This window comes from Hypomesus nipponensis, chromosome 6, assembly GCF_054491055.1.
Source record: "Hypomesus nipponensis isolate SF chromosome 6, ASM5449105v1, whole genome shotgun sequence".
Classification (NCBI taxonomy): domain Eukaryota; kingdom Metazoa; phylum Chordata; class Actinopteri; order Osmeriformes; family Osmeridae; genus Hypomesus; species Hypomesus nipponensis.
The window spans coordinates 12,368,275-12,395,164 of NC_140366.1; the positions used below are offsets into that span (position 1 = coordinate 12,368,275).

At 45.4% G+C, this 26,890-nt stretch overlaps 1 protein-coding gene across 4 annotated transcripts in view; it reads right to left on the bottom strand.

Moving 5' to 3' along the window:
- Positions 1 to 26,647, bottom strand: part of otofa (otoferlin a) — a 51,398-nt gene extending 24,751 nt beyond the window's left edge. For all 4 annotated transcript variants that reach the window (XM_084700351.1, XM_084700354.1, XM_084700352.1 and 1 more), the window contains exons 1-5: positions 26,569 to 26,647; positions 23,315 to 23,373; positions 13,746 to 13,834; positions 9,654 to 9,753; positions 7,754 to 7,950 (exon numbers count right to left, since the gene is read on the bottom strand). In XM_084700351.1, the coding sequence (XP_084556477.1) occupies positions 7,754 to 7,950; positions 9,654 to 9,753; positions 13,746 to 13,834; positions 23,315 to 23,373; positions 26,569 to 26,647 (524 nt within the window). The remainder of the gene's footprint in view (positions 1 to 7,753; positions 7,951 to 9,653; positions 9,754 to 13,745; positions 13,835 to 23,314; positions 23,374 to 26,568) is intronic.
- Positions 26,648 to 26,890: the final 243 nt, after the last annotated feature.

A 26,890-nucleotide genomic window follows, 5' to 3' on the forward strand; every position in this document is an offset into this window, starting at 1 on the left:
GGCGGAGGGAGGGAAGAGATGAGGGAGGGAGACAGAACTATCAGGGAATCTAAGAAAGTAGCCAAGCATGGACAGCGATCCACTGGACCATGCTTTCACTGGAACATGTACACACACACACACACACACACACACACACACGCACACACACAGACACATTGAGATAAAGGCAGTATTTTTCCACACAGGGCCCAGTCAGAAGGTTGAGCCTGAAAAGAACTCGGAGGACACAGAGGAGGTTGTCAGTCTGTCAGAGTAGAAGGATTATAGACAATAGAAGAAGAAGAAACACACACTTAGGATCAGACACCACTGAGACTAAATGAACCTCTGCCATCAGACATGAAAATATGTCTGTTCCTGTCTCTCCACATCAGTGTTTCAGACAGAGACAGAGAGCTGCCGGTTCTGGAGAAGGGAAATAACCAAGCTGAGTGACAGAGCTGACATCATAGCACCTACTTGTCCTTCCATGGTTTCCCGCTCTTTTCCTTCCCCCTTAAGAGCAACGAATGGGGCGCAGCTCAGGACAAACACAGCAGAGCAAACACAATCACATTCTGAGAGAGATCAGTTCAGAGCTCCGACTAGTGCAGATTGGGTTTTCTGTTACATTTGAATACAATCAAAATCAGAAATGTTCATGAATTCTGTCTGATTGTCAATCATCTCTAATATACCTGTGTTTCTTTTCCTTCTTGTCCTTTGGTCTAAAATGGAGGGAAAATGTATGATGTTATCAGAAAAACAGCTGTCAACCAACCACAACAAACCACTGCAAATCAACCAATCAACACCACACCAAATCAAAAACGCTTGAATAAGATTGGCTATTCATTCAAACTATCTAAACCTATATGCTTGAATCAGAAATACTCTTTCGAGGTGGTTTGACAACAGCAGCACTGCAGTAAGAGCAGGATAGCATCTCAGAGAGCAGGGTGATTCGGACAATCACTGCAGAATCCAAACCAGACATATGACTAGAGAACCACAGCAGAACCAGAGCCCAGCAGGACCAGACCACACACAACCAGAACGGATCATGTGACTACAGGAGCTTTGAGTTAGCTGGCAAGAAATGCAAGAAAGTGGTTTGAATACATATAACTCAACAATATTGATCAAGAGGAATGTACAACTACTAATTTAATGAATAATCCTCCTGATCATGTTGGTTAAATGAGATACATGTTAACAGAATGCACGTCATGAGTCGTCTCTACAGGAAAAGTAGGCTTTGATTGTATCTGCTTTCTGATCGATATAACATGATCTGTATGTTGTAGTAGTACTACCTGACTGTAGTGTTGTGGAGTTCGACAACAGGCGCCAGTTGGACAGTGAGAGCGAGAGAACGAAAATGAGAGACAGAGAGAAACTGAGAAAGGGAGAAACAGAGAGAAACTGAGAAAGAGAAACGGAGAGATTGCGACAGAAATCTCTGCTGTTCTCCTGAGTTGTGACATGGTTCCAGCAGTGCGTGGATCTGTCTGAGAACTCCTACAGCGGTGCCTAGCCTCGCTGCTCAGTATCACAGAGAAACAAACAGAAAGCCGAACATGGGTGAATGGATGAAGCTGGGGGAAATGAATCAAGCCGCATATGATTAATGATTTATAGACTCAAAGTTCTGTTCTGCACCAGAAGCCCTGCTGAATGGATCTGAATGGAGGTGAATGGGACTCTCTCTCTTGCACAGACACACACACATGCACACGCATTCATGCACACACACAGACACAATGATCTCTATTGGCGAGACAGGGGTGGGGGGTAGGAAAGATTCAAGGCCAAGGTCATTGTTCCTCAGTGTTCCAGAGTGTTCTGTTCCATTCCAGAAAGATTGTCTAGCCTTTTCTACATTCAGTCAGGACAATTGATTATTTTTATAATAACCGATGCTCAATTTCACATTTTATTTTGTCTAACACATGGACAACTATGTATTTTGCTCAACTGGTAGCTGTTGTTCTGGCTGAAGCTGAATTCAAGTTGTTATGAAAACACTACCAATCATGACTGTAGGGTTAATGACTCAGGACATCTAACTGTTCCTGCTTTCTCTTTGATCCTCTTAATATGTGTAACATGTGTCTATTTCTGGCTGCTGTGTGTTTGTTCATTAGTGTCACCCATTGATAGGGTTATGAATATTTAGCTTTCTCACTGAACAATCCTCTGAGTATCAGTGGCCTACATACACCAGGACAACATGAGAGGAAAACCTGGCCTCGCTCTAGTGGGTCTGTGCACACTGCATCTGGGAGCGCATTTGTCTTTGTTTTGGAAGATGCGGAGCAGAGAGACAGACAGAGAAACAGAGAGAAGGTGAGAGAAAGAGAAAAAACACAGAGGAGTGACACAGAAAGGGACGCACGCAACGTCCTTCTCTCTTCATCCCTCTCTCTCCATCCCTCTCTCTCCATCCCTCTCTCTCCATCCCTCTCTCTTCACCCCTCTCTCTCCATCCCTCTCTCTCCATCCCTCTCTCTCCATCCTCTCTCTTCATCCCTCTCTCTTCACCCCTCTCTCTTCATCCCTCTCTCTCCATCCCTCTCTCTCCATCCCTCTCTCTCCATCCCTCTCTCTCCATCCCTCTCTCTTCATCCCTCTCTCTTCACCCCTCTCTCTCCATCCCTCTCTCTTCATCCTCTCTCTTCATCCCTCTCTCTTCACCCCTCTCTCTTCATCCTCTCTCTCCATCCCTCTCTCTTCATCCCTCTCTCTTCATCCTCTCTCTTCATCCCTCTCTCTTCACCCCTCTCTCTTCATCCCTCTCTCTTCATCCCTCTCTCTTCACCCCTCTCTCTCCATCCCTCTCTCTCCATCCCTCTCTCTCCATCCTCTCTCTTCATCCCTCTCTCTTCACCCCTCTCTCTTCATCCCTCTCTCTCCATCCCTCTCTCTCCATCCCTCTCTCTCCATCCTCTCTCTTCATCCCTCTCTCTTCACCCCTCTCTCTTCATCCCTCTCTCTTCATCCCTCTCTCTTCACCCTCTCTCTCCATCCCTCTCTCTCCATCCCTCTCTCTTCATCCTCTCTCTTCATCCCTCTCTCTTCACCCCTCTCTCTTCATCCTCTCTCTCCATCCCTCTCTCTTCATCCTCTCGCTCCATCCCTCTCTCTTCATCCCTCTCTCTTCATCCTCTCTCTCCATCCCTCTCTCTTCATCCTCTCTCTTCATCCTCTCTCTCCATCCCTCTCTCTCCATCCCTCTCTCTTCATCCTCTCTCTCCATCCCTCTCTTTTCATCCTCTCTCTTCATCCCTCTCTCTTCACCCCTCTCTCTTCATCCTCTCTCTCCATCCCTCTCTCTTCATCCTCTCGCTCCATCCCTCTCTCTTCATCCCTCTCTCTTCATCCTCTCTCTCCATCCCTCTCTCTTCATCCTCTCTCTTCATCCTCTCTCTCCATCCCTCTCTCTCCATCCCTCTCTCTTCATCCTCTCTCTCCATCCTCTCTCTTCATCCTCTCTCTCCATCCCTCTCTCTCCATCCCTCTCTCTTCACACCTAGAGTTGTTTCTTTCTTACATACTGTACATTCCACTGTTGCATCAGACTGCATCAGTTATCAGGCTGCAGTCTGCGGACTGAAACACAGCTCCACCCAGCCATCCAGCTCAACAGGACCCTAACCTAAACCCTAAACTAACAGTCTGCTGTTGACATCCTCTATGAACATCATGTTATTGTTGACATCATATATGTCTGCCTAATTTCCTCTCCGAATCTGGTTATTCAAAGGATTTCAAGCTGTTTATGAGAACGTATGATGTGACAAACATGCAGCTCTTGGAGGGAGTACTGTAGGATGGGGGACATATTTGAACGCGAACATTCAGGTGCAGCAGGAAGAGGATTTACCCCAGGAGGCTGGTCTCCATGTCATCAGCATAGTCTCCTCCTTCCTGGCTATGAACAGGAAGTTAGAGGGGGACAATGACAAACATCGTCTGAATGAGAGGAACACAAACAAAGTGACAAGCCATACCCTTCACACAAACACAATCACCCCCCCCCCCACACACACACACACACACAAATACACACACACACACATACACCTCAAGGGACATAAAGCAACTTGAAAGGAAACATTACAAGAACTGGTTTGAGGTTTGAGCTATCTTACAAGAAACATACACGATTCCAGGTTGAGTCTACTATGGTCTCAGAAAGTACAAAGAATCCAATTACTTGATTATACTCTCTCCACCATGTGTTCTCTCTTGGTTCTGTTCAAAGACAGTGTTCAGTAGGCAGAACTTCCACCTGAGGGTTACAGCTGCTGGTGCACAGAAGAATAAAGACTTCACCAGGCTGCTAGCCAGTTGGTGCTAGTTGGTGTGACCACAGGGTTTTAAACTCATTAACATATTCCTCTCTGCCTCCTTCTCTCTCCCTCACATCAGCAGTGTGCTATAAACAGTGTAGTCACCCAACCACCTCCCTTACACCAGGCTGAGGAGCAAGTACCCCTTACACCAGCACACTGTTTGAGGCTCTGCCAGCCCATTGCATTGTGGGTAGGATCAAAGACAGCTTTTCGTCTGTTTAAAAAATCGGCTTTGAACAAGGTCTCATTCATCACAACATCAAATCAACAAATAATATTTTTTTACAAACCCTGGTCAGATCCCCCTCAGTGTGAATGCTTTATTTATCCTTTTTTTATCTGTGTGAATAGGAGAATGTCCTGAATTCACTTATGCTAATGGGAACCCTGCATATTTGAATAGTTTAAACAAGCACTACTTATTTGAATAAATATGTGTCTGCAGGATCTGGTTAATGAATTCAGAACTTGTCACCGTGGTGACAGAGGTCGTCTCACACAACTGTAAACCCAGGTGTTGAAGACTTCCTGATCATCTGGATGAAAACCATTGCATTATTAATGGTATAAGTCATGCTTCTAGTAATGTAAGTTTATGATCACGGTCCTCTTAAATAAGCTTACAATTAGAAACTGGTGTGATTTATTAGTCAACAATACCAAGATGCCCAATTGAATGCATTCTGTGTGCTTATGTTTGTATTTTAGATTATCCTAAACAACAGAGGGCTTTAGTCAAATGACAGAACAATAACTCTTAGTCATAATGGTAGATGGCCACTCAATATTTTAGAGGCTATGCTTCTAAAGTGTAAAAGTTTGAAACCTAGAAGGCTGTGCTTTATCTGAATAAATGTGAGCTCATACCCAACCTAGCTGTGCTGCAGATAATGTAAAACACAGTCAGGGACCCACAATAAATCACTGCACACTGCTGTGGACAGAGCTGGGGGAGGGGCGGCCAAGTAAAGAGATGAGGGTGGGAGGACAGGGAGAGAGGCTGCAGGGAGGGAGGAGGGGGGATGGAGGGGGAGGGGGGATTCAAGCATCAAAGGAATGAAGAGCAATTACAAGCTGAGATAAACCATTTTCTCTTCTTTCTCTCTATCACTGCTGCTTAACCCTCACTCTTTCTCGCTATCTCTCTCTCTCTTTCTCACTTTTTCTCTTTATCTCTCACACATCCGCGCGCACACACACGCACACACAATGAGACACACAAAAATGGCAGGTCTATGAGCAAGCTTACTCCCCAGAACCACCCAATATCTTCTATGATCCTCTAAACACACACACATACTTCACCATATTAGAACATGAAACCCAACCTTATTAGAACATTAAAGCTTACAATATTAGAACATTAAACCCAACATTACTAGAACATTAAACCTCACAATATTAGAACATGAAACCCAACATTACTAGAACATTAAACCTCACAATATCAGAACATTAAATCCAACATTATTAGAACATTAAACCTCACAATATTAGAACATTATACTCAACCTTATTATGATATCAAAATAACCCTTCAGGGTGAATCAAAACCCTTCCGCTTTGCATCAGGGTGCTGTTCAACCTGTCGGGGCTTATTTTCCTGATAATGTCCGGTGTCCTATACATTATCCCTTACTTAAACCCAAACTTATTAGAAGATTAAACCTCCCAATATTAGAATATTAAGCCTCAACATCTTAAAACATCAAAGCCCACCATTTTAGAACATATTTAAACCAGCCATGACTGGACCATTATAAGTAAATCATATTATCTGCAAATGTTATGAGGCTTAGGCTGTCTTTTTAATTTCCTTTTTCTATTTCTGTCTTTCTGTCTGTGTCTCTGTTTCCATCTCTCTCTCCCACTCTCTCCTGTCTAGTGCACACCTGATATTTACACCTCAACAATGTCAACATAAACTTTCAAACTGAGCTACGTTGGAGCGAATGAAGACAAACTATCTTTTATGCAATGTATCACACCTCTATCCTGTGAATGCTGTCATGCACACTGTCAGACAGAGATGGAAGGTGTTTAGGATGGTAATGAGGACTGATATTGTCTTCTGATTGAGCTGCAGTCTGCCAGAGGACTGTTTACTGCAGGATAAACGACTGGAGCATGTCGCAAAGACAGGAGGAGTTGTGTAAATCACTGTGAACAGTCTCACTCTACCCTCGTCCTTCTTCTAAAGCACACACACAACACACACACAGGCACACATATTCACAAATACACAGGCACATACAAACACCCACCCACCAACAAGATATATCACTGCATATGCCAATCTGGTCCGACTTTCCCCCCCAAAGCACACACAAACACACACACAGAGATCACTGCAATGTGAATGTGTGTGTACCTGCAACCCACACTGTGACAGTTCTCCTCCTCTTCCACCACCCTGAAAGGATGACCGCCAGCTATGTTATCAACAAGGCATCATTTACACACACACACAAACACAGACACACATACAAACCGTCACACACAGGCACACACACACACATAAGATTGTGTTGACAGAGTGACTGAGTGTTTGGACCTTGACATCATAAAAAGGCTTCCATGAGGTCATCATTCTTTGACCACCAGTGTGCTAGAGAATGGACGTATCTATTGAATGTTTATTTTCCATGGGTAGTCTCTCTCTCTTTCTCTCTCTCCCTCTTATTTTCTTTGTCTTCCTCCCATTCTGTATCCTCTCTCTGTATCCTATTTAGCACCCCTCTGCGCTTAGGCTGACACGTCTTTCTCTCCACAGGAACAGTAGCTGGCCTCTCCTGGCCCCACAGACTGGTTTCCGGACTGTGTGTCTATGAGTATGTGTGTGTGTCATAAATCCTACATGTGAGCACATGCAGAATGTGTTAAGGAGAAAGCACAGCATGACTCTTCCCTTCTTCTTCTCTCTCTTGCCCTGTCCTCTCTCCTTTTTCTATTTCTGTCTGTTGTTTTGTGTTCCCACTGGGGTATCCCTGGTGTATGGGCCTCTCATGTGCTTATTGTATGTAGTATGTAGTAACTATTGATCTATATTAAGATCAGTTACCCCAGCACACACACACACACTCACACACACAAACACGAAAACATGCTTTGGGATGATGGATGAAGGGTCTGTCTTGGGATACAACCTCAATGGAAATCAATTCTGCCCACACATTATTATCTCACACAGGATTCACCAAAAACCACTAACACACACACACACACACACACACACACAGAAGAAAGTATCGTGTTGGGACTGTCTTCAAACATATTTATTGAACCTAACTACCATGAACCGCTGTAGACCACCTGGTTATTATGAAAGCAGTATTGGCAGTAGAAATGCTATCATATCATGCAGCATGATGGTGCGCTATGTTCCAGTGTCAGAGTAAGACTGTGCAACGTACTTCCTGAAGGTGGGGATCCCATACGGAGAGCGTCCACCCGTGACCCCTGACCCTTGGCTGTGCCCAGAGAGGAGGCTGTCCGTCTCAAACTGGAACGTCCCCTCGTGGTCGTCGGGGACCTCCAGGAACTCCATGTCGTTCCACACCCCGACCGTACCGTCCAGGGTCTGGTAACGGATCTCAATGCTCACGCTCGTCTGGAACGGAAAAATGAACCAATCAAAATCAGGTGGGTTTCTCAGCCAAATGGCATCGTAAATCTGCGTCACAAAAAAAATCCCAGATCACTAATGATGTTATCATATCTGGGATAATGTATGAAGACTGTTGAGAATCGCCCCTACATTTGCACATTGGCTGTGCTGAGGAGGGTTTTGGTTGTGCTGTCCAGCTTCAGTACTGTTTAAGTAAAGCATGTATCACCCGGGTGGACTGGGCCATGCTAACAGCCTTTTGTTTTGTTTGGAGAGAGAGTGCCAAGCACAATGTGATGACCTTTAGAAGACGGTTGGTGAACTTTAGGATGCTAGTTGTCCTCTACAGAATGTGTAAGGGTCAGTGAAACTCTGTGGAACTCAGGTGAGAGATGACTACAGACAGTCGCCCTTCTCTTTTTAACCCATACAATGAAAACATGATGTCCATGGTGTGTTTTGTGAAAACTGTAACCATTTTGTTCCAAAGGATTTACTTTACGAGCTTGTGCCTGTTATACAGCAGACCACTGTGAAAAGCAGAAGCCTGCAGATACATTGTGTCTGACAGTAACTGCTAGGTTTAATCTGGGCAGGAAGTACACTCGATGGACCGGTTTGTCTTTCCTGTCATGGGGACCATAGGGGACTAATGAACCCCCCGCTACACACACACCTCCCCCATCAGGGAGCCAGCTCTCGTTGCACCAAGCCCCAATTTTTTCAGTTGACAGAGACAGACGAGGAGAGAATAAAAGACTAAAAGAAATGATACATGCCCCTCTCTCTCTCTCCCCCTCCCCCCCCTCTCTCTCTCTCTCTCTCTCTCTCTCTCTCTCTCCCCCTCCCCCCCCTCTCTCTCTCTCTCTCTCTCTCTCTCCCCCTCTCTTCCCCCCCTCTCTCTCTCTCTCTCCCCTCTCTATCTACCTTTCTTTCTATGTTCCTCACCCCTCTCTCCTCCCACTCTCCTCTTCTCTGTCTATCTCCCTTTGCCCTTCTCTCTTTCTGCTCCGCCCTCTTCTCTCCCTCCTTCTCTTGCTCTCTCTCTCTCTCTCTCTTTCTCTCTCTCTCTCTCTCTGTCTCTCTCTCTCTCTCTCTCTCTCTCTCTCTCTCTCTCTCTCTCTCTCACTCTCCCTCTCCAAACATCTGCCCAATAAAGCCCTGGGACGTATGCTGCGGAACCTGTGGAGATGCATCACTATAGCAACACAACATGTTGGGAGGCTGATATATAAATGTGCTGCTATATCTTTATCAATCTCTCCATCATTCTCTCTATCTCTCTCAAAAACGTATTGTCCCCCTTCCCTCTCTTTCTCTCCTTCTCTCCTCCCCTCTCCTCTCCTTCCCTCTCTTTCTCTCCTCCTCTCCACACACTTGTTCTCTCTTTCCTCCACTAAACAGCTTTCACACTCTCCCTCTCCTTCCCTGTTCTACCTTTCTTCTCCTTCTCTCCCTCGCCCTTCCCTTCCGCTCTCCCCCTCTCCTCTCTTCTCACTGTTGTTTCCTCTCCTCCTCCCCTCCTCACCTGTCCTGTTCCTCTCCTCCTCTTCTTTGCTCTAATTTTCTCCCTCTCCACCTCCCTCTTTGTTTAGCACGTGGGTATAATTATCCATGTTTAGAACTTAGGTAGACACCCCTTATAAACTATGAATCTTGACTGAAGCTAGACATTAAGGCCTGATCTGGGACCAGTTCGAGCTCACCTTGATGGAGGTGTTGTTGTCATCGATGAGCGTGTCGGTGACTTCCAGCTGGCCCTCCTCTGCCACCTTCTGCAGCACCATCTGAAAGCTGCCGACAGGCCTGGAGAGACAGAGACACAGCAGGAAAGTCGTTAAGAAAAGCTTACCTCGAGGTACTCACTGCGGGTCTCTGTGTGAGTCAATGGGCTGGATCAGTGTCGGTGCCATCGTTCTCTTATTTTCTCCCTCTTGCTCTCTTTCTCCCTCTTGTTTCTGAACATTTCTTTCTTCATTTGTGTATGTGTGTATGTGTGTTTTGTGTGTGTCTTTAAGCACATGTGTGTACTGTGTGTGCACATTTGTGTGTGTGTGTGTGTGACTGATGGGCAGAGAGATAGAGATAGCTTGTGACAGGCTGAGAGAGTGGGAAAGTGTCAGCATCTAGACTGAGTAATTCTCCTTTAGGAGAGATATAGACACACACACACCCACACATACACGCACACACACACACACAGGGAGACCGCATCCTCTGCATACCACCCTTCTGCCAAAGAGTGTCTGTAGACTTGCCTCCAACCCTCCTTACAACTATCCATCCACCGTTTCCATCCCATCTTCCATCTCTCCTTCCCTTTACATGCCTTCACCAGCCCTTTCATCCCTCTCTCCACCCCTTGCCCTCCCTCCATTCCTCCATTTCAGATAGTGTTCCTTCTACTTTCTCGTTAGCTGTTATCACTAGCCTGGAGGTAAAACAGCTTCAGCTAAGCGGCTGTCAGCAGAAGCTTGTTCTGTTCATTCAGCACGACTAATTACAGTTTCTCTTTCACTTCCTGTCTTTAAGTAAGCCTGCATGTGATGTACTGCTGGCTAGAGATACATACTTCATTTGTTTTCTTTGAGATAGAAAACAAACCAAAAACAAACCTAACAGCTTCCTTTCAGCTAACTGAAGTAGAGTGGCCAGCACTCTGGACTGTGTGGACTGTGCTGTGAAGGATGTGGACCGAACAGCAACAATGAGAATGGCAGAACTTTCCCTTCAATGAAATCTGAAGTGTAGCTTTCACTTTAGGAATCAACATCATTCTCTGTATAACAGTGTATCAAAATGATTGACGTGGTTGGTAATGTGCCTAACTAAATCTTTAATGTCAAAGAAACGATCCATAATAGGAGTATTTGGTGATAGACTGACGTCCCACCACAGAACAGACCAGGAGTGATAACACAGCACACTGCTCTTTTACAAAGCCAATTAGACCGGGTAAATAATTAAAGAGTTTTCCCCAAAACAATTTATCACACGATCACACACACACACAGACACACACACACGCAGAAATAGACACACACACACAGCAGTCACTTTCTTATTAGAACAAACACAGACACACCTACACACACATGGACACACACACAAACAGACACACACATACAAACACATGCACTGTCCCAGGGAAGGACAGTCAAAAAGTATTCTTTGATCAGGACTAATAGAAGACTCTGGGTCCAATTAGCAGTTTACCTCTGCTGAGTCTATGGAGAGATGACACTGTGGTGAAAGTTTCAGTGGAAACCTTTCCTGAACCTTTTTTTGAGTATATAAAAAAAAGACCCTGTAGAGATACTTATTTTCTATCAGTTCTTACCCCTGGTCACCCCCCCCCCCCCTCCCCCCTCCTCCAAACGCTTTCCTTTTGTATGAGGCAGGGGTGAGGATCGATATGTCTCAGACTCCTCAAAAACACATAGCTTTGTTGCTTTCTTTCAGCCATTGTTGGTACAAGGCCTGAATAATTTAACAAAACACACTATCATGTTCTGGCTCACTCTTTAGATCCTCAAAAGATGCCATTCATTATTGATTCCAGCCTGCCAAACAATTTACTTTCATCTCCTTCATAATTCAGGGAACAGCTCCTTCCCAGTTTCAAATAATTTATCTAGGTCAGCCTTGAGTTAGTGGTGGGAATCGATGGTTGGACAGTTTGGTTGTCTGTAAAAATTACAGTAATGAAGTACTTACATTTACATGCATTCATTTAGCAGACGCTTTTATCCAAAGCGACTTCCAAGAGAGAGCTTTACAAAGTGCATAGGTCACTGATAATAACAGCAAGATAGCCCCAAAGCATTGGACAAGCAGCTGGGTGGAGTGCTCAGACAGGTATCTCCTGATCTTCCGGATGTTGTAGAGGGTGAATCTACATGACTGGGAGACCGCAGACACGTGGGCCGTGAGGGAGAGCTCATCATCCATGGTAACCCTAAGGTTCCTGGCAGAGGATGAAGGGGTCACCATCGCAGATCCCAGGGTGATTGAGAGGTCATGGGAGATGGAGGGTTTGGCCGGGATGATGAGAAGTTCTGTTTTGGCGAGGTTCAGCTGGAGGTGGTGCTCAGTCATCCAGTACTTGACATGCAAATGAATAGTTTCACGCGTGAGATCAACAGCATCATCACAGAGTTGTCTAATAGAGCTGGGACATCACATAAAGGAGTGTGGTGATTATTCTGGGAGATTTGAGTTTGTATGGAGCAGGAGACGAGCGAGGGAAGAAGAGGGAGTGAGAAAGGTACAGAGGGAGCAAGGGAGTGAAAAGGAAGTCAGAGTAGAGAACAAGCTGTTTGGGAGGAGAGGATCCACATGAATTATACACAAACTTCTCTCACTTTCGAGTCTGGCTGTGCTTCCACAGTCACGCTCAAGCCTATCATTACCCATAAAACTGCAAAAGCGCTTCAGGAGCCAGTTCACATTGAAGAAGTGAACAATCTCCTGACTGCAGCCGAACAGAAGACTTCCAAATCAAATGTGCATGATGCTGGATGAAACTCATATATCACCGTCAAAGCAAACAGAGGTACCAGGCACCACTGTGTTTATTGGTAATTGGAGATTCCTCGTCCCTCTCTCTTTCTCTGCCTCTGTCTATCCTCTCCCTCGCTCATCTCCACCTTCTCTCTATTCCTCTCCATTACCTCTCTCCCTCCTCTATTCTCTCTTTTTCTGCCTCTTTAATCTCTCTCTCTCTCTCTCTCTCTCTCTCTCTCTCTCTCTCTCTCTCTCTCTCTCTCTCTCTCTCTCTCTCTCTCTCTCTCTCTCTCTCTCTCTCTCTCTCTCTCTCTCTCTCTCTCTCTCTCTCTCTCTCTCTCTCTCTCTCTCTCTCTCTCTGACTTCACCCCGCATCAATGTCAGTCAGAACAATGTACTGTAGGTAACTCCTCATAGCCTAACATGATGAAGTATATGTTACCGTGGTAATGAATCATCCTATGTACATATGAAACAGGTGTGAGATGAGCAACACATGTTGGGGCAGGGCTCCCCTTCAATTATTCACTAACACAGCTCTGTTTGTGTGTGTGTGTGTGTGTGTGCATGCAAGTGGTGTGTGCATGCATGTGGTGTGGGAACATCCTTTAAACATGAGAAGGAGTGTGTTTGAAGCTGTTCTCTTCCGGCAGTACCAGCAGCTCCAGGGTGAGAGGGTTCCAGCTCAGCATGACCCTGCCCAGACACAGTCCCCCCTGTGGGGCAGCTGCACAGCTGGCATCCCCCTGATCTCACTCACATGCCAATGGGCCTAACAACAGGAAGGCTGTAGCAGGCTGCCAGGGTTGTCTATGTGTTGTGCTTGGGGTCTAGAGTAGAACAGGACGACAGGTAGGAGTGGCTCTGCACCTGGAACACAGTTTCGCCTCTGACTCATCTCTTTAGGGCCCCGAAACACAATGTCACAAACATGCACAAGCACACACGCCAAAATACGTTGCATAAACATGTCAGAAAGGATGCCCATCAATAGAGTATACAGTCACGTCCTCACAAAACGCCCACACAATAACCCCTCCACTCACACACCACCACATGAACACACACACACAGTAGGTGGTGTCACTTGGGACTGAGTGGGTAGAGCACAGTGTATGTGTCAGAAGACAGGACAAGGCAGTCACTCTACTCTCTGATTAGATCTCACATCTCGTCACAGACATGCTGGAGACTGCTGACGACTGTCCACTTACAGGAAGCGTGTGTGTCTGCATGTTCGGTGTGTGTGTGTGTGTGTGTGTGGTGGGAGTGAGAGTGTGTGTGTGTTTTACCTGTTAGCGAAGACCTTGCTGTAGTTTAACACTAGTATCTCCAACATCTCGTTCCCGTCCAGTTTGCTGGCGATGGGCCATCGAAACGTCTGGATGGAGAGATAAGAAAAAAGGTGAGAGGGGAAGAAAAAAGCAGACTTGAGGAATCTCTGCTGAAGACTGCTAGGTATTTAAAACACTCTTCCTGTCAATACAGAAACGCTGGAACAACATGAAGAAAAGCGTAAATGACGGGTCACTCTCTGGGTTGCATTTAAGATGCTTCGTTAATGAGTAGAGCCCAGAGAAACAGAATGGAAACTGCAGCAGCAGGAAAAGAATGGGAAATGCAGCAACATGTTAATTGGACGTTGTTGAGATAAACTGAAGCTGTTGCTGTGCAGTTTCCACTGAAAGGACAGAAAATACAGAAGGAGCTTCATTATGTTGTATCTACTTTAATTAGGTACGGAATGGGCTCGTTTGTAAGGCAGCAAATCAAACTGAAGAGGCCCAGTACTGCTTAACACAAACAGCACAGCCAGGGTTTCACTGCATGGTTTCAAACATTGTCGCTTTCAGTTATCTCATTTCTAATTGGCTGTCTGTGATTTATTAGCCAATCAGCAGAGCAATGTGGGTTTAGGCCCTTATTCCATCCGTACCATGTGCGATCTTTAAAAGCTCCTCGCTAGGACATAAGAAATTGCTAGCATTAGCATAGCTGCAATGAGAGTAATCCTAACTTGGTTGGTAGTTATTTAGTCGGAGCTCAATTCTAACTTGCTCGCTACAGCAGTAGAGCGGTGACGAGTGCATGACTGCAGAATACTGCAGCGAGCCAAGTGTGTCTCTGCCACGTGTCGGTCCCGTCTAAGCTTTTCTGTTTGGTGGATATGATGACTGAGGAGAAGTCTGACTTCAGAGAGGGAGTCGGTGTGATAGGTAACACTCTGCTTACAGTGTGTTGTCAGCAGAGCAGACCCTGAGGTTCCCTGAGCTGGGCTCTGTTGGGGAAGATCCATCAGACTCTGTCCCATTACTGCTCTCTGGGTCCCCACCTGCCACTGTCATCCCTACACCCGGGACACAGCCCTCGGAGCAGGAGAGGTTGTGTGTGTGTGTAGGTGTGTTATTAAGCCACCATACCTGCCTGTCTGTCAAGAGATGGAGCTGGAGAGATGAGTCTGTCTCACTAACAGACAGAGCTGCCAAGCCATGACCCTTAGGGCAGTGTATGTGTGTGTGTGGTGGTGATGTGTTGCAGGCATGTGTGTTTGTGTGTGTGTGTGTGTGTGACTGCTGTCCATATCTCACCTCTGCGTCTCAGTGCACACATGCTCACTCACTCCATGTGGAGTTATCTCATCAACAGTGAATCTCTTTCCATGGTGTCTGACTAGCCTGGAGCATGGAGCCACAGTGTGCTGTGGATACGGATGATGACACACACAATCTGAGCAGTAATGGGGCTGCTTACTGTAGGAGCTGTACACATACACAGACTTACACACAAACACACACACACCAGGGTACACTGAAGAGCACAGAAATTATGGAAAGGAGTTGTGGAAAATGTATAATGTTTTGGAAAGGGTACATTCGATGTATTTCACACACTGAGTATAGAGTGTATAAGCATACACATATGAAGACACACACCTCCAGTCAAATCATTCCTCTGCTCCTCACTGCCCCCACCCTGGACCCTATGCAGTTTGCATACCGGTCCAACAGGTCTACAGACAATGCCATCGCTCTGACTATGCACACCGCTCTCTCCCACCTGGACCAGGTTTTATGTGCATTTAGGGTTAGTATAGCGTATTATTTATTGTTATCTGTATATTTAGGGAGTTTTAGTATTAGGGTTAGTATAGTCGATTATTTATTGCGATCTGTATATTTAGGAAGTTTCACTTATTTAAGCTCAGCATAGATGTAAATGATGTTTTGTGTACTTATATGTTATGCCAGGTGCTTGCGTTGTCTTGTCTTAAGAATTTCAGTGCCCAGTCTGACCTTGTGTTGTTCCGTGTACCTGACAAATAAAAGACTTGAACACCAGGACACACACACACACAGACCGAGCTGAACAGCTTCATTGCGGTGCAACAATAAACACATCAGGATGTGTGTGTGTGTGTGTGTGTGTGTGTGTGTATGTACGTGTGGCTGAACTGGATCATGGGTAATCTGGTCCTGTACTGGCGTAGTGTCAAAATAGCTTTGGGGGCACACACACGAATGAGAGAACAGACACACACCACCAGGACATGAATACAAACCGGCAAGACACACACAGCTTGGAGAGAACACCACCAGAACACAAACACACACGCACCAGCAGAACACAATAACAGTGTTTCTGCTGCCTGGTTTGCAATCAGTCTCTCGGTCCATGAAAGGCTTCTAACATCCCATGATTTTGCAACAGAGGAATATGTCCCATTTAACTGGCTGTCATCTCTAAAGCTTTCCCACAGCTGTCATTTGGTGTTCCTGATTCTACAGAACAGGAACACCACGCTGGGGACCAAAACAAAGAGTAGAGGCAGAACCAAACATCTAACATCTACTTCTATTGACACTAATACTTTATCCACACATATACAGTATACAGTACAATTATATATATACAAATAACACATTTACTATTCATGCTTGACACTAATCACACAACGGGTTTTGTTTATGCCCCTCCAGCCCATCGTGTGTCATTCAATGTTGCCATGGTGACCGCCATCGCCACCTACCACCTGTGAACTTTGTGTCCATTTTGTCGATCACATGGTCCCAATATCAACAACGTCTTCTTAAAGAGACACAAAGGGCAGCTTGGTTATGAAACTACCCATAGAGGGCATGTCTGTCTTATGGAGACTAAGGAGGGATATCATGAGTTGTCCCATACCTGAAACACCTGGGTGAGTCACAGTGTGAGGCAGTGAGTCATGATGTGAGGCAGTGAGTCACGGTGTGAGTTGGCACCTCAGGAGAACTGTGACTCACCCTCAGGTCGTCACTTTGAGGAGCACAAGGCTAAGTGAGCGTACAGTAGTGCACTACTTGGTGATGTCAGTCAAGTTCAACTCCAAACAAATCCGTCATAGTTTGATTCCATGTTACATTTCCACCTAACTGACCTTCTGGAAGTAATGTCTCCAATTGATTTGACTGATCCTACTTTATTTGATTTCAGGGGTTGAAATGGTTCTCACTCTCTTTCTCTCCCTTTGGCTCTCACTCTATCTCTCTCTATCTTTCTCTCTCCTTGCTCTGGCACTGCTTTCTTTGCTTCTGTTCTCTCTCCCTCCCCCCTCTCTCCCTCCCCCCATCTCTCTGCCCCCTCTCTCTCTCCCCCCCCCTCTCTCTCCCTCTCCCTCTCTCTCTCTCTCTCTCTCTCTGCCCCCTCTCTCTCTCTCTCTCTCCCCCTCTCTCTCCCTCTCCCTCTCTCTCCCCCCTCTCTCTCTCCCTTCCCCTCCCCCCTCTCCCCCCTCTCTCTCTCCCCCACTCTCTCTCCCTCCCCCCTCTCCCCCTCTCCCCCCCCCTCTTTCCTTCTCTAATGAGAGCATTAAGTCTCTTCTAATGGCAGGTGCTCTTCTCGGCCCAGAATCCTCTGGTGCACATCTGCACATTTGAAAGGCTAAGTACTCAATTAAACAGGAGATATGACTCCCATGATGCACGAGTGTTGGTCAGGGGGGGCGTGGGGGTCCGAGTGGGGCCAACCACGGCTCTTCCGGGTGACATCCCATAACTTTCCTTTTTACTGTTGCCATGGATACAGTGGATGAGCAGCTTTGGAATAAATGATGTACAGTAGGGATGCTCATAACTATATCTCTTTCTCGTTTCTCCCTGTTCCCATCTCTCTCTGTCCCTCTCTCTCTGTCCCTCTCTCTCTCTGTCCCTCTCTCTCTCTTTGTCCCTCTCTCTATGTCCCTCTCTCTCTGTCCCTCTCTCTCTCTTTGTCCCTCTATCTCTGTCCCTCTCTCTCTCTCTGTCCCTCTCTCTCTCTCTCTGTCCCCTCTCTTTCTGTCCCTCTCTCTGTCCCTCGCTCTCTCTGACAGTGGAGTGTTGCTTCAATGCAAGAGGTATCCATAATGAAGAGCCTCATCACCACAGTCTCTGCGTGCAGGTGCTGACGAAGGGCTCCTATCTACTACATCTGCTGTAAGCCAGTTCTTCCACCACACCTCCCTTAATGCTTGGTACACTTCTCAAACATCAACGTCGAGTAGGAAAATATGTGAAAGACGTACAAAAAGATATGTTTCTGCCTCTCATCACTTTGATAACTCCTCACTTGGAGAAAGAGATTTCAGAATTTTTTTGAGGAAGTGATGTAATATTTAGCGTATTCTGGGTTAGTATCCCTCACATCCTCACAGGAACTGAAAGTGCTGCAATGTGGAGCTCAACTCTGGACCTAAATAATTTAATAAAGGGACTCGAATGAATTGGGGTTTAAGTGCATGCGTGTGTGTATGTGAATTTCACAGATTAAATGGTATCTCTGATAAACTTGAGTCTGCTGAAGAACTCCAATCTGGTCAATATCCAAACCTATCTCACTCCTTCCTCCTTTTCCTCCACCTCCCACTCTTCAACCACCTCTCACTCCCACCCTCTCCCGTTCTTATCTCCTCCCCCCTCTCCCTCTGTCTAAACCAATTGTTCAGTTCTAGTTCATCAACTGGCCTGTCCATCCGTGTCTTGTCCAGTGCATCCCTGTCTTTCTCTCCTTCTACAGAACTTGCTGTTACCTCCCTCCCTACACTTTCCATACTGGAAACAAACTTAAAAAAAATATGTTAATGCAGTACTAGTCATAGAAAATGGATGTAAAATGTCATTCCAATCTCATCATAATTCATCGTGCTCAAAATCCTACTTGCAATCTGTCAGACAGAATAATGTGGCATAATAAGCACTGAGTGGAATAAACCATGTTTTCCATTAGCGTATGCTCCGTGATAATCACAGCCATCGTTAAGGAAAATGTGTTACTAATTAATGACTCTCAACATAGGTTCTGATTGACGATGCACATAATTAAACTGATCCTCCTCCTTTAAACACATCCACCGATGCACCTAAATTAATTAACCTTTAAGCTCAACAAGGATTGAGAGCCCCGGAAAATTGCTGCTGTTTGGAGGACGAACTTCATTGAAGTAATTTAACTGTGACTTTCATTGTCACTTAGTTTTCAGGACTGCAGTACCAATTAAAGCATCGTTATCTCACCCACACCTGCCGCAACACACAAGACTAAACACCCCAGACTGTATGTCTGGCACTTCTGCTGGTTAAATGTCTTCTCCAGTCTTGTGTTTGTTGTTGTGGTGTGAATGGGGTGTGCTCCTGTGTGCTGCAGCAGTCAGTTGAGTGGTGCTTGTCTCTCCTGTGTGCTGCAGCAGTCAGGTGAGTGGTGCTTGTCTCTCCTGTGTGCTGCAGCAGTCAGGTGAGTGGTGCCTGTCTCTCCTGTGTACTGCAGCAGTCAGGTGAGTGGTGCTTGTCTCTCCTGTGTGGTGCAGCAGTCAGGTGAGTGGTGCTTGTCTCTCCTGTGTGGTGCAGCAGTCAGGTGAGTGGTGCTTGTCTCTCCTGTGTGGTGCAGCAGTCAGGTGAGTGGTGCTTGTCTCTCCTGTGTGGTGCAGCAGTCAGGTGAGTGGTGCTTGTCTCTCCTGTGTGGTGCAGCAGTCAGGTGAGTGGTGCTTGTCTCTCCTGTGTGGTGCAGCAGTCAGGTGAGTGGTGCTTGTCTCTCCTGTGTGGTGCAGCAGTCAGGTGAGTGGTGCTTGTCTCTCCTGTGTGGTGCAGCAGTCAGGTGAGTGGTGCTTGTCTCTCCTGTGTGGTGCAGCAGTCAGGTGAGTGGTGCTTGTCTCTCCTGTGTGGTGCAGCAGTCAGGTGAGTGGTGCTTGTCTCTCCTGTGTGCTGCAGCAGTCAGGTGAGTGGTGCTTGTCTCTCCTGTGTGGTGCAGCAGTCAGGTGAGTGGTGCTTGTCTCTCCTGTGTGGTGCAGCAGTCAGGTGAGTGGTGCTTGTCTCTCCTGTGTGCTGCAGCAGTCAGGTGAGTGGTGCTTGTCTCTCCTGTGTGGTGCAGCAGTCAGGTGAGTGGTGCTTGTCTCTCCTGTGTGCTGCAGCAGTCAGGTGAGTGGTGCTTGTCTCTCCTGTGTGGTGCAGCAGTCAGGTGAGTGGTGCTTGTCTCTCCTGTGTGGTGCAGCAGTCAGGTGAGTGGTGCTTGTCTCTCCTGTGTGGTGCTGGGGGACAAATGAGCCGACTCGTATGCAGATGCCCTAACACATGAGAATGCAATCTTCTACTTAGAAACTAAGTGTGTGTGTGTGTGTGTGTGTGTGTGTGTTCACTCTCATGAAACTTTGTGAACAAAAAGTAACGAATAAAGCTGAGCAGTGAGTGGTGCAGATGTTGTGCCCATGAACAGCCATGAAATCAGCCTCCAGACAGAAACCCCCTCGACGTGGAAGAGAATCTTCAATGAGGACATTTCATTCAGACTTCCCTCCGGCTCCATCTGGGTTTTTTTGCATTCATCCCCAATATTCAGTGAGCACAGCAGGAGTTTGAAGACAAAATATGCAAAAAATATATTTTTGGCTCTTAAGCTCTCTTTTTGGCTCTCTTTAGCTCTAAAGACATCCCAACTCTGTTTCTTGTCTTCAGACGACATCCACCACTCTTTCTGTCAGACAAGAAGATTTCCTGGAGCAACACTATTCCAGTGACCTGGTTAGTGTGACAGCGATCTGTCCTTATCTTTAACAGGGCAGTGGGTTAAAAGGGGCACTTGGTAAATTGAACCGCTTCACCAAGTGGGCAATGATTCCCTTCACTGCCATCACATTGTGTTGCTCAATCAGGGAAGTGATGCAAACACATCTGAGAAGTGACTTCACTGTGTTCTTTTGCACACCAACCAAACAAGGAACATAGACGCTTTTAATTTAGCTTTTTCAGCAGTGAGCAAGAACCAGTGGTGTAGTCTACATGACGGATGCCTTACAGCCTGTGAGTATTTCCTGCTTTCTCATTGTGAAATGAGCAGTGATAAGTGAGTGGAGGACAGCATAGAGCCAAACTGACCAAACTGACACTGTGCCCACTACTTCTAACTTCATACTAGACTACACCTCTGACTAAAATAGGTTTGTACACTGACTGCAGAGGGCAGCCAGTTCTGGAAAAAACATCCCATAATAGTCTCTTGGATACTGAATTGCTAACTCATGACCACAAAGTTATGGCTGCAGTTATTTCACATGACATAACGGTAAGTGTCTCTCACTAAAGAAGCAGGCTGGTGCTACAGTACATGTATTTAGTGTTGCATGAAGCCTGGGGCACACAAAATGCAATGAGGAAAATCCTTTGGTTAAACACAAAATATCGAAACCCCCCTCCTAGTAAAGCAACTTATCTGCATCATAGTCAAAACACAGGCTAGTCTCCAGTCTGTAGGGGAGGGTCTCAGCCCCAGTCCACTACAGACAGGCAGTCCCTCAGGAGAGGGAGTGTGCTGGATAATCTCCACTCATCTAAGCGATGAGTATGTGGTGGACAGTGTTTTGAGGTGAGGGGGAGGTGGCTCTGTGTCTGTGCTGTGGCTGCTCATAGCAAAGCTCTACACAAGGCCACATGAATCATGAATGCAGATCAGCCACCATTGCTCTGACACTAACTCTAGATACACTATGCTACTGGAGACCCATCAGATGATGATATGGATGATTACGATGATTACAATGACAATGCTGAAGATACGATTATGGTGATGGTCATGATGGTGATGAGAATGATGATAAAGGTGATAGGATAGTGCTGTTGCTGCTGTTGTTGCTGCTGCTGCTGATAATGATGATGAAGATAATAATTATAGTGATGGAAATGATGTTGATGGTCCTCATACATTCAAACCGAAACACACACACAATGCTTGAGAGGAAGTGAAGGGCTGGCCAGCCCTGGGGGTCAGACTGGATGTGTCTTTGATGTTGAGTGGTGCTAATGACAGAGTAGCAGGGGGAAGTACTGGGTGAGACTCTGTCCTACATTATCATCTCACTTCAGTCCCATGGACCCTTTAAAGAGTACCACTCTAATGCTGAGTCAACAGCCTACAAGTGGAACTGAGACATTCGACTTGTGCACATTAGCCTCTCCCTGTCCATTCGTCTTTCTGTCTGTCTTTCCCTGTGTCTAATTTTCTGTGATAGAAAACATTTCTATAATATTCTTTGGCCTAGAACAATTATTGCTGAAGTTTTAACTTCTGTAAAGCTAGCATAACCTTTTGGCCTAAGACAGTATTGCTTAAGTTTCCGTTTTCTGACAAACGTCTAACACATTTGACTGTTTAACCCTGGTTGTTTTGACCATCCTCCAGGGATTTATGCTGACCAAGTTCTTCTTTCTTGTCTCAAGCTATGTTTTTAATATTGAGCATCTGTATTAAGTTCTGCAACCTATTTCCTTTTTTACTTTCCTGTTTATTGAAGAGTTCCTCTTTTGATGGACATGAACTATTGAACTAATGATGTAACTGTCTGGAATTACTGTATAAAAGAGTGCTCAGATCATGACACCTTAAGAGAGCCCTTACACTCCAGACATCATTTATGGTACTGTTTTAGAACTGCTCCTCCTTGATTTCAAGAATAAACAGATAAAGACAAATTCTTCTGACCTCAGACATTTAATTATAGGGGAGAAATGTGGTGGAATTTCTGTCTCTCCCCCTTCTCTTTTTATTGGCCTTTGGATTCCTCTTGTTTTTCTGTACTTTCAGTGTGTCTGATGTTAGAGCGCATATGTATGCAAGCAGTTTAGCCCTGCTCCCTGATAAAACTCAGAACAATAGAGCTTGTTATCAGCAGAGGAAGCAGGCTCAGGGCTCCATCAAGGGAGCGTGTTCTTCTTTTCAACAACAATTTGAACCTCTCAACGAGACCAAACCCCCTGGCAGCTCCCTGTGAGACTGGATCTGTTTTCTGTGGGCTCCCTCTCTCCCTGTCTATTGCACTCAATGAATCCCTCTCTCATTCCCTCATTCTCATGTCAATCGATCCCCCGGTTTTCCATTCATCCCCTCTCTGTCTCTCTCCTTTACCTCCTCCTCACTCCCCACACTTGGGTTTAGATTTTCTCCCTCCCTCTCCTATTTCTCCCCCCTCCCTCCCTCTCCCCCCTCCCAGGGGGTGTCCTTGTATCTAACAGCCTTACTGAGCTGATTACCAAACCTGACAGGAGCCTACAGGAAAGCCTAGGGGAACACTGCAACCAACAATCCCACAGTAAAGAGGAGCGCACACACTCATGCACAGACGCACACACTCACATTCAGTCCCTCTGGTTGGGTTATCTATTGTACACAACCCCTCACTTTTTGGTCTTGGCCATTTGTTTGTCTCGTCTTGCTTCATCACCTGTCATCTTAAATGTAGAAAAGCATGTAAAATGATATCTGGATAGCTGATTGGATGCTCGATAGCTGATTGGATGCTCAAAGTAGGAAGTGATAGCTGATTGGATGGTGAAAGGAGGTAGTGGAGTGAGTCGAGAAAATGACTGACCTCCTCAAATCTGGCCTCCTCTCCCACGTTCTCCAGCACACGGGTGTAGAAGGACAGACCTGCAGGGGTGACAGGGGACACAGTCAGAGGTTACAGTCAGCGTCAACAGACAACTTAGTCGAACACATGAAGGTTAGGTGTTGATTGAAGGTCAAAGTAACGAAGGCGACCCAGCTCACTGAGCAGACAGGACAACAATAGATCTTAGAATAATCTTCCACCGTTAGCTACATAAGTGCACTGGGGGAAAACTAAAATCGAAACAGAAGAGAGAAGAAGGGAGAGAAAGAAAGAGAGAGAGAGGGAGAGAGAGAGAACAAACGAAAGAACAAAAGAAAAAGAGAGATCCAAATGATTAATATTACACAGAATGTACTATGTATATACATACATTGTACAATCAATACTTTCTCTGTCTGTTGCATTGAAAAACGAAACCATATGGCTTACTTAAAGTTATTCACTGAACGTTTGTTCTGTATGAATTTATAGTTTGAGTAGAAGTTCATAAATATGTGAGCTGTTTTGGGCCTATGCTTGTTTGTGTGTGTCTGTGTATACTTTACATTGCATGTCTAAAGCTTTTTGCATTCAGTCCTGTCTGCTTAGTCTGAACAGCTGATGTTTACTGACAAACACACACACACAGGCACACACAGGCACAGGCATACACACACACACACACACACAACAGACGTATAATTACAGTCCCTGAGGTAATTGATTTGTACAGGAAATGAATCGTTTTTGTGTTTGGCAGATTGGTGACACCATAACTAATCTCTCTGTGTTGAAAATACATAAACACATGAATCACAGGTTATAAGAACCAGGTGTCCTAATAAAAACATATACGTATATAATACCATGTGTTTGTTTTAAAGCTAGCTACTTGTGTGTGCAGGTGTGTGTGTGTGGGAGAGAAAGAGAGAGTGGGAGATAGAGGAGGGGAGAGCGAGAGAGACAGAGAGCAAGATAGAGACATATTGATGTGTAGAGACACATTCATCAGTGGCAGCACAGGTAGACTGTGTGGCTCTCCACAGTACAGGGAGCAGTGTCTAGAACTTGAAGCTGTTTAGTAAACAATTTATTCCACCTCCACAGCAGCAATGTCATGAAAATGTGTTCCTTCTAAGTGAGCCTCATTAGTTCCCGGGTTTGAATGGAGAGGGATGGAGATGAGAAAGAGAGAGACAAAGACACAGAGGAGTAAAGCGCACTGAATATTATGCAAGGTACACTTAACAAGACAACAACGTCAAGAGAGAGGAAGTGGGATGGATGCACAATCGAGTGGGTCTAAGATAGAAAGAGAGAAAGAAAAGGAGAGCAGAGGAGATCTGGGGTAGAGATTGGTGCATGACAGCACCTCTCTCTGAAAAAAGTGAGAAAAAAGTGAGAAAGAAAAATACTATTTTGGAGACATGAGAAGTATTGTATTGTATAATCAGTCAGAAAGACAGAAAGATGTAATCATATGCTTTTATTCAAAGTGGCATACAGTACAGAGGGGATATTTCAATTTGAGACCTCTTGATCTGCAGTCAAATAATCTACCACAGAGATTAACCAACACCCACATGATAAAACTTCATAGATATTCAGGCAATCAGTACTTTAAACTCAACTCAAGTGAACCTGACACAATTTCCTTGGGCGGAACAAATTGTTTAATTTCTCGTTTATTTTTCCACAGCGGAATGACTGCAGCAGCTAGCTTGAGGCTGTGGAATGGACATGTGAGGCAGCCTCTGTATAAAGACCTAGAGTTTGCTGAAGTATCTGCTCTTAAATGAGGGCAATCGTAGTTCAACAACGGGGTATCTTACACAATGTTCCCAAAAAGATAACGTCCCCAAAACTTTTACCAAATTGGATATTGCATATCATTTGGATATGCCTGAATGGGGATAGTTAATATGTGGGAGTGGCAGACAGGACTTCCTCTCCAGACAGGAAACTGAAACTACACAGGAAGACATGTTGACAAGCATGTACCAGAGACTAAGGGTGGAGTCACACCATCATCAGAGAGAGAGAGAGAGAGAGAGAGAGAGAGTGAGAGAGAGAGAGAGAGAGAGAGAGAGAGAGAGAGAGAGAGGGGGGGGGGGGGGCAATGGCAAATTCTCCCCCTTGGGCCTCTCAGAGTTGTCATTGTGGATGCAATACCCTCTCCGAGACCACTGCAGAAAATAGGTTGTTAAGCCAAGTGTTCCTCAACACTTTTAAGAGATCCAAAGTGGCATTGTATGGGACATTTGTTAGAAACCTGTGTGTGCTCTCCAAGGTGCTGAAAGGGTCACCTTCCCTCTCTGACTTTCCAACAAACACTTGCTCACTTACTCTCCTTATCGCTCTCTCACTCACACACACATAAATTATGATTAGTATGATCTTCTTAGATAATCAGACCCTTCATTTTTTTTGTGAGTTTTCTGATTTATTGAGAGTGACAGTTAGAGAGAGACGGAGTCGAACGCGGATCCCTGCGGAAGGACCTCAGCCATGTGAATTCATGTCCGGATAAAAACTATATTCTCCAGATTTGGTGGGGCACCACCGCGGGACATTCTCCTTAAGCTATAGTACAGGACTCTCTTTTTTTCAGAGGGAAAAAAAATCGATGCATTTTAATGGTGCACAGTGAGAACACGCTGTGTTAGGAGCGTATTTGGGAGGGTGACCCCGTTGGGACTGTAAAACGTGAAATTAAGTCGTGAAACGGGTGGACCGGTGAAGGCAATTGCCCTACTGATCTACAACAATGCAATAAACATTCTTGTAAGCTTGATCCATATAAAATGCTTTCCTGAGTGATAACGAATAAAATAAATGACCAAAAACACCATCTGCACACTCCTATTCGCAATTCTAACTGCTAACCGAGAAATAGTAGAAAAGGCAACATTTTCTTAATGCGGTCATGTATGGGAGATGAAGACATTAAATGTTTTTGACAAACTGCAATAGCGCTGCATAAAGAGTTCCTATCATCAGCTCACGAGACGCGTCTCAAACCAGGTCTCCCGGGTTTGCAGAGGAAGAGGGGGTTTTCCAACTTCTCAGCGCATCTCAGGCGCTAGCCTACCATCAAACATCCTTCTATATCTGGCTGGATAGCCTACATGGCTATTTCTGGGGCTGGTTTACCCACAAAGGTAAAGAGTTCGGTACGGATTGCAAACCGTAAGCAGAGTGAATCAAATAGGTTTTAACAATATGATATAAAAGCCACAAAGTCGTATTCATACCTCGGAATGTAACTTTGGCGATTCTGTCTCCCTTCCCGCGAAGGTTGGCTACCGTCTTCAGGTGAACTAAAAGAGCCATGTTATTTTTTCTCTTAAAAAAAAATCTTATTCCAGTCAATCCCAGTTAATTCCAATCAAACGAAATGCGTTACTGTGCTTAAAACAAAAATAATAAAACAAATTCAACTTAGTTGTGTGTATCACCAAAATTGGCAGTGATCTTTCAGAGCATTTCATCGCGTCTGTGAGAAGATCTTCATTCTGCAGAACGCATCTAGTTTTCCAGCTCTGATAGAAGGATAGGATGTGAATTATTCATGCG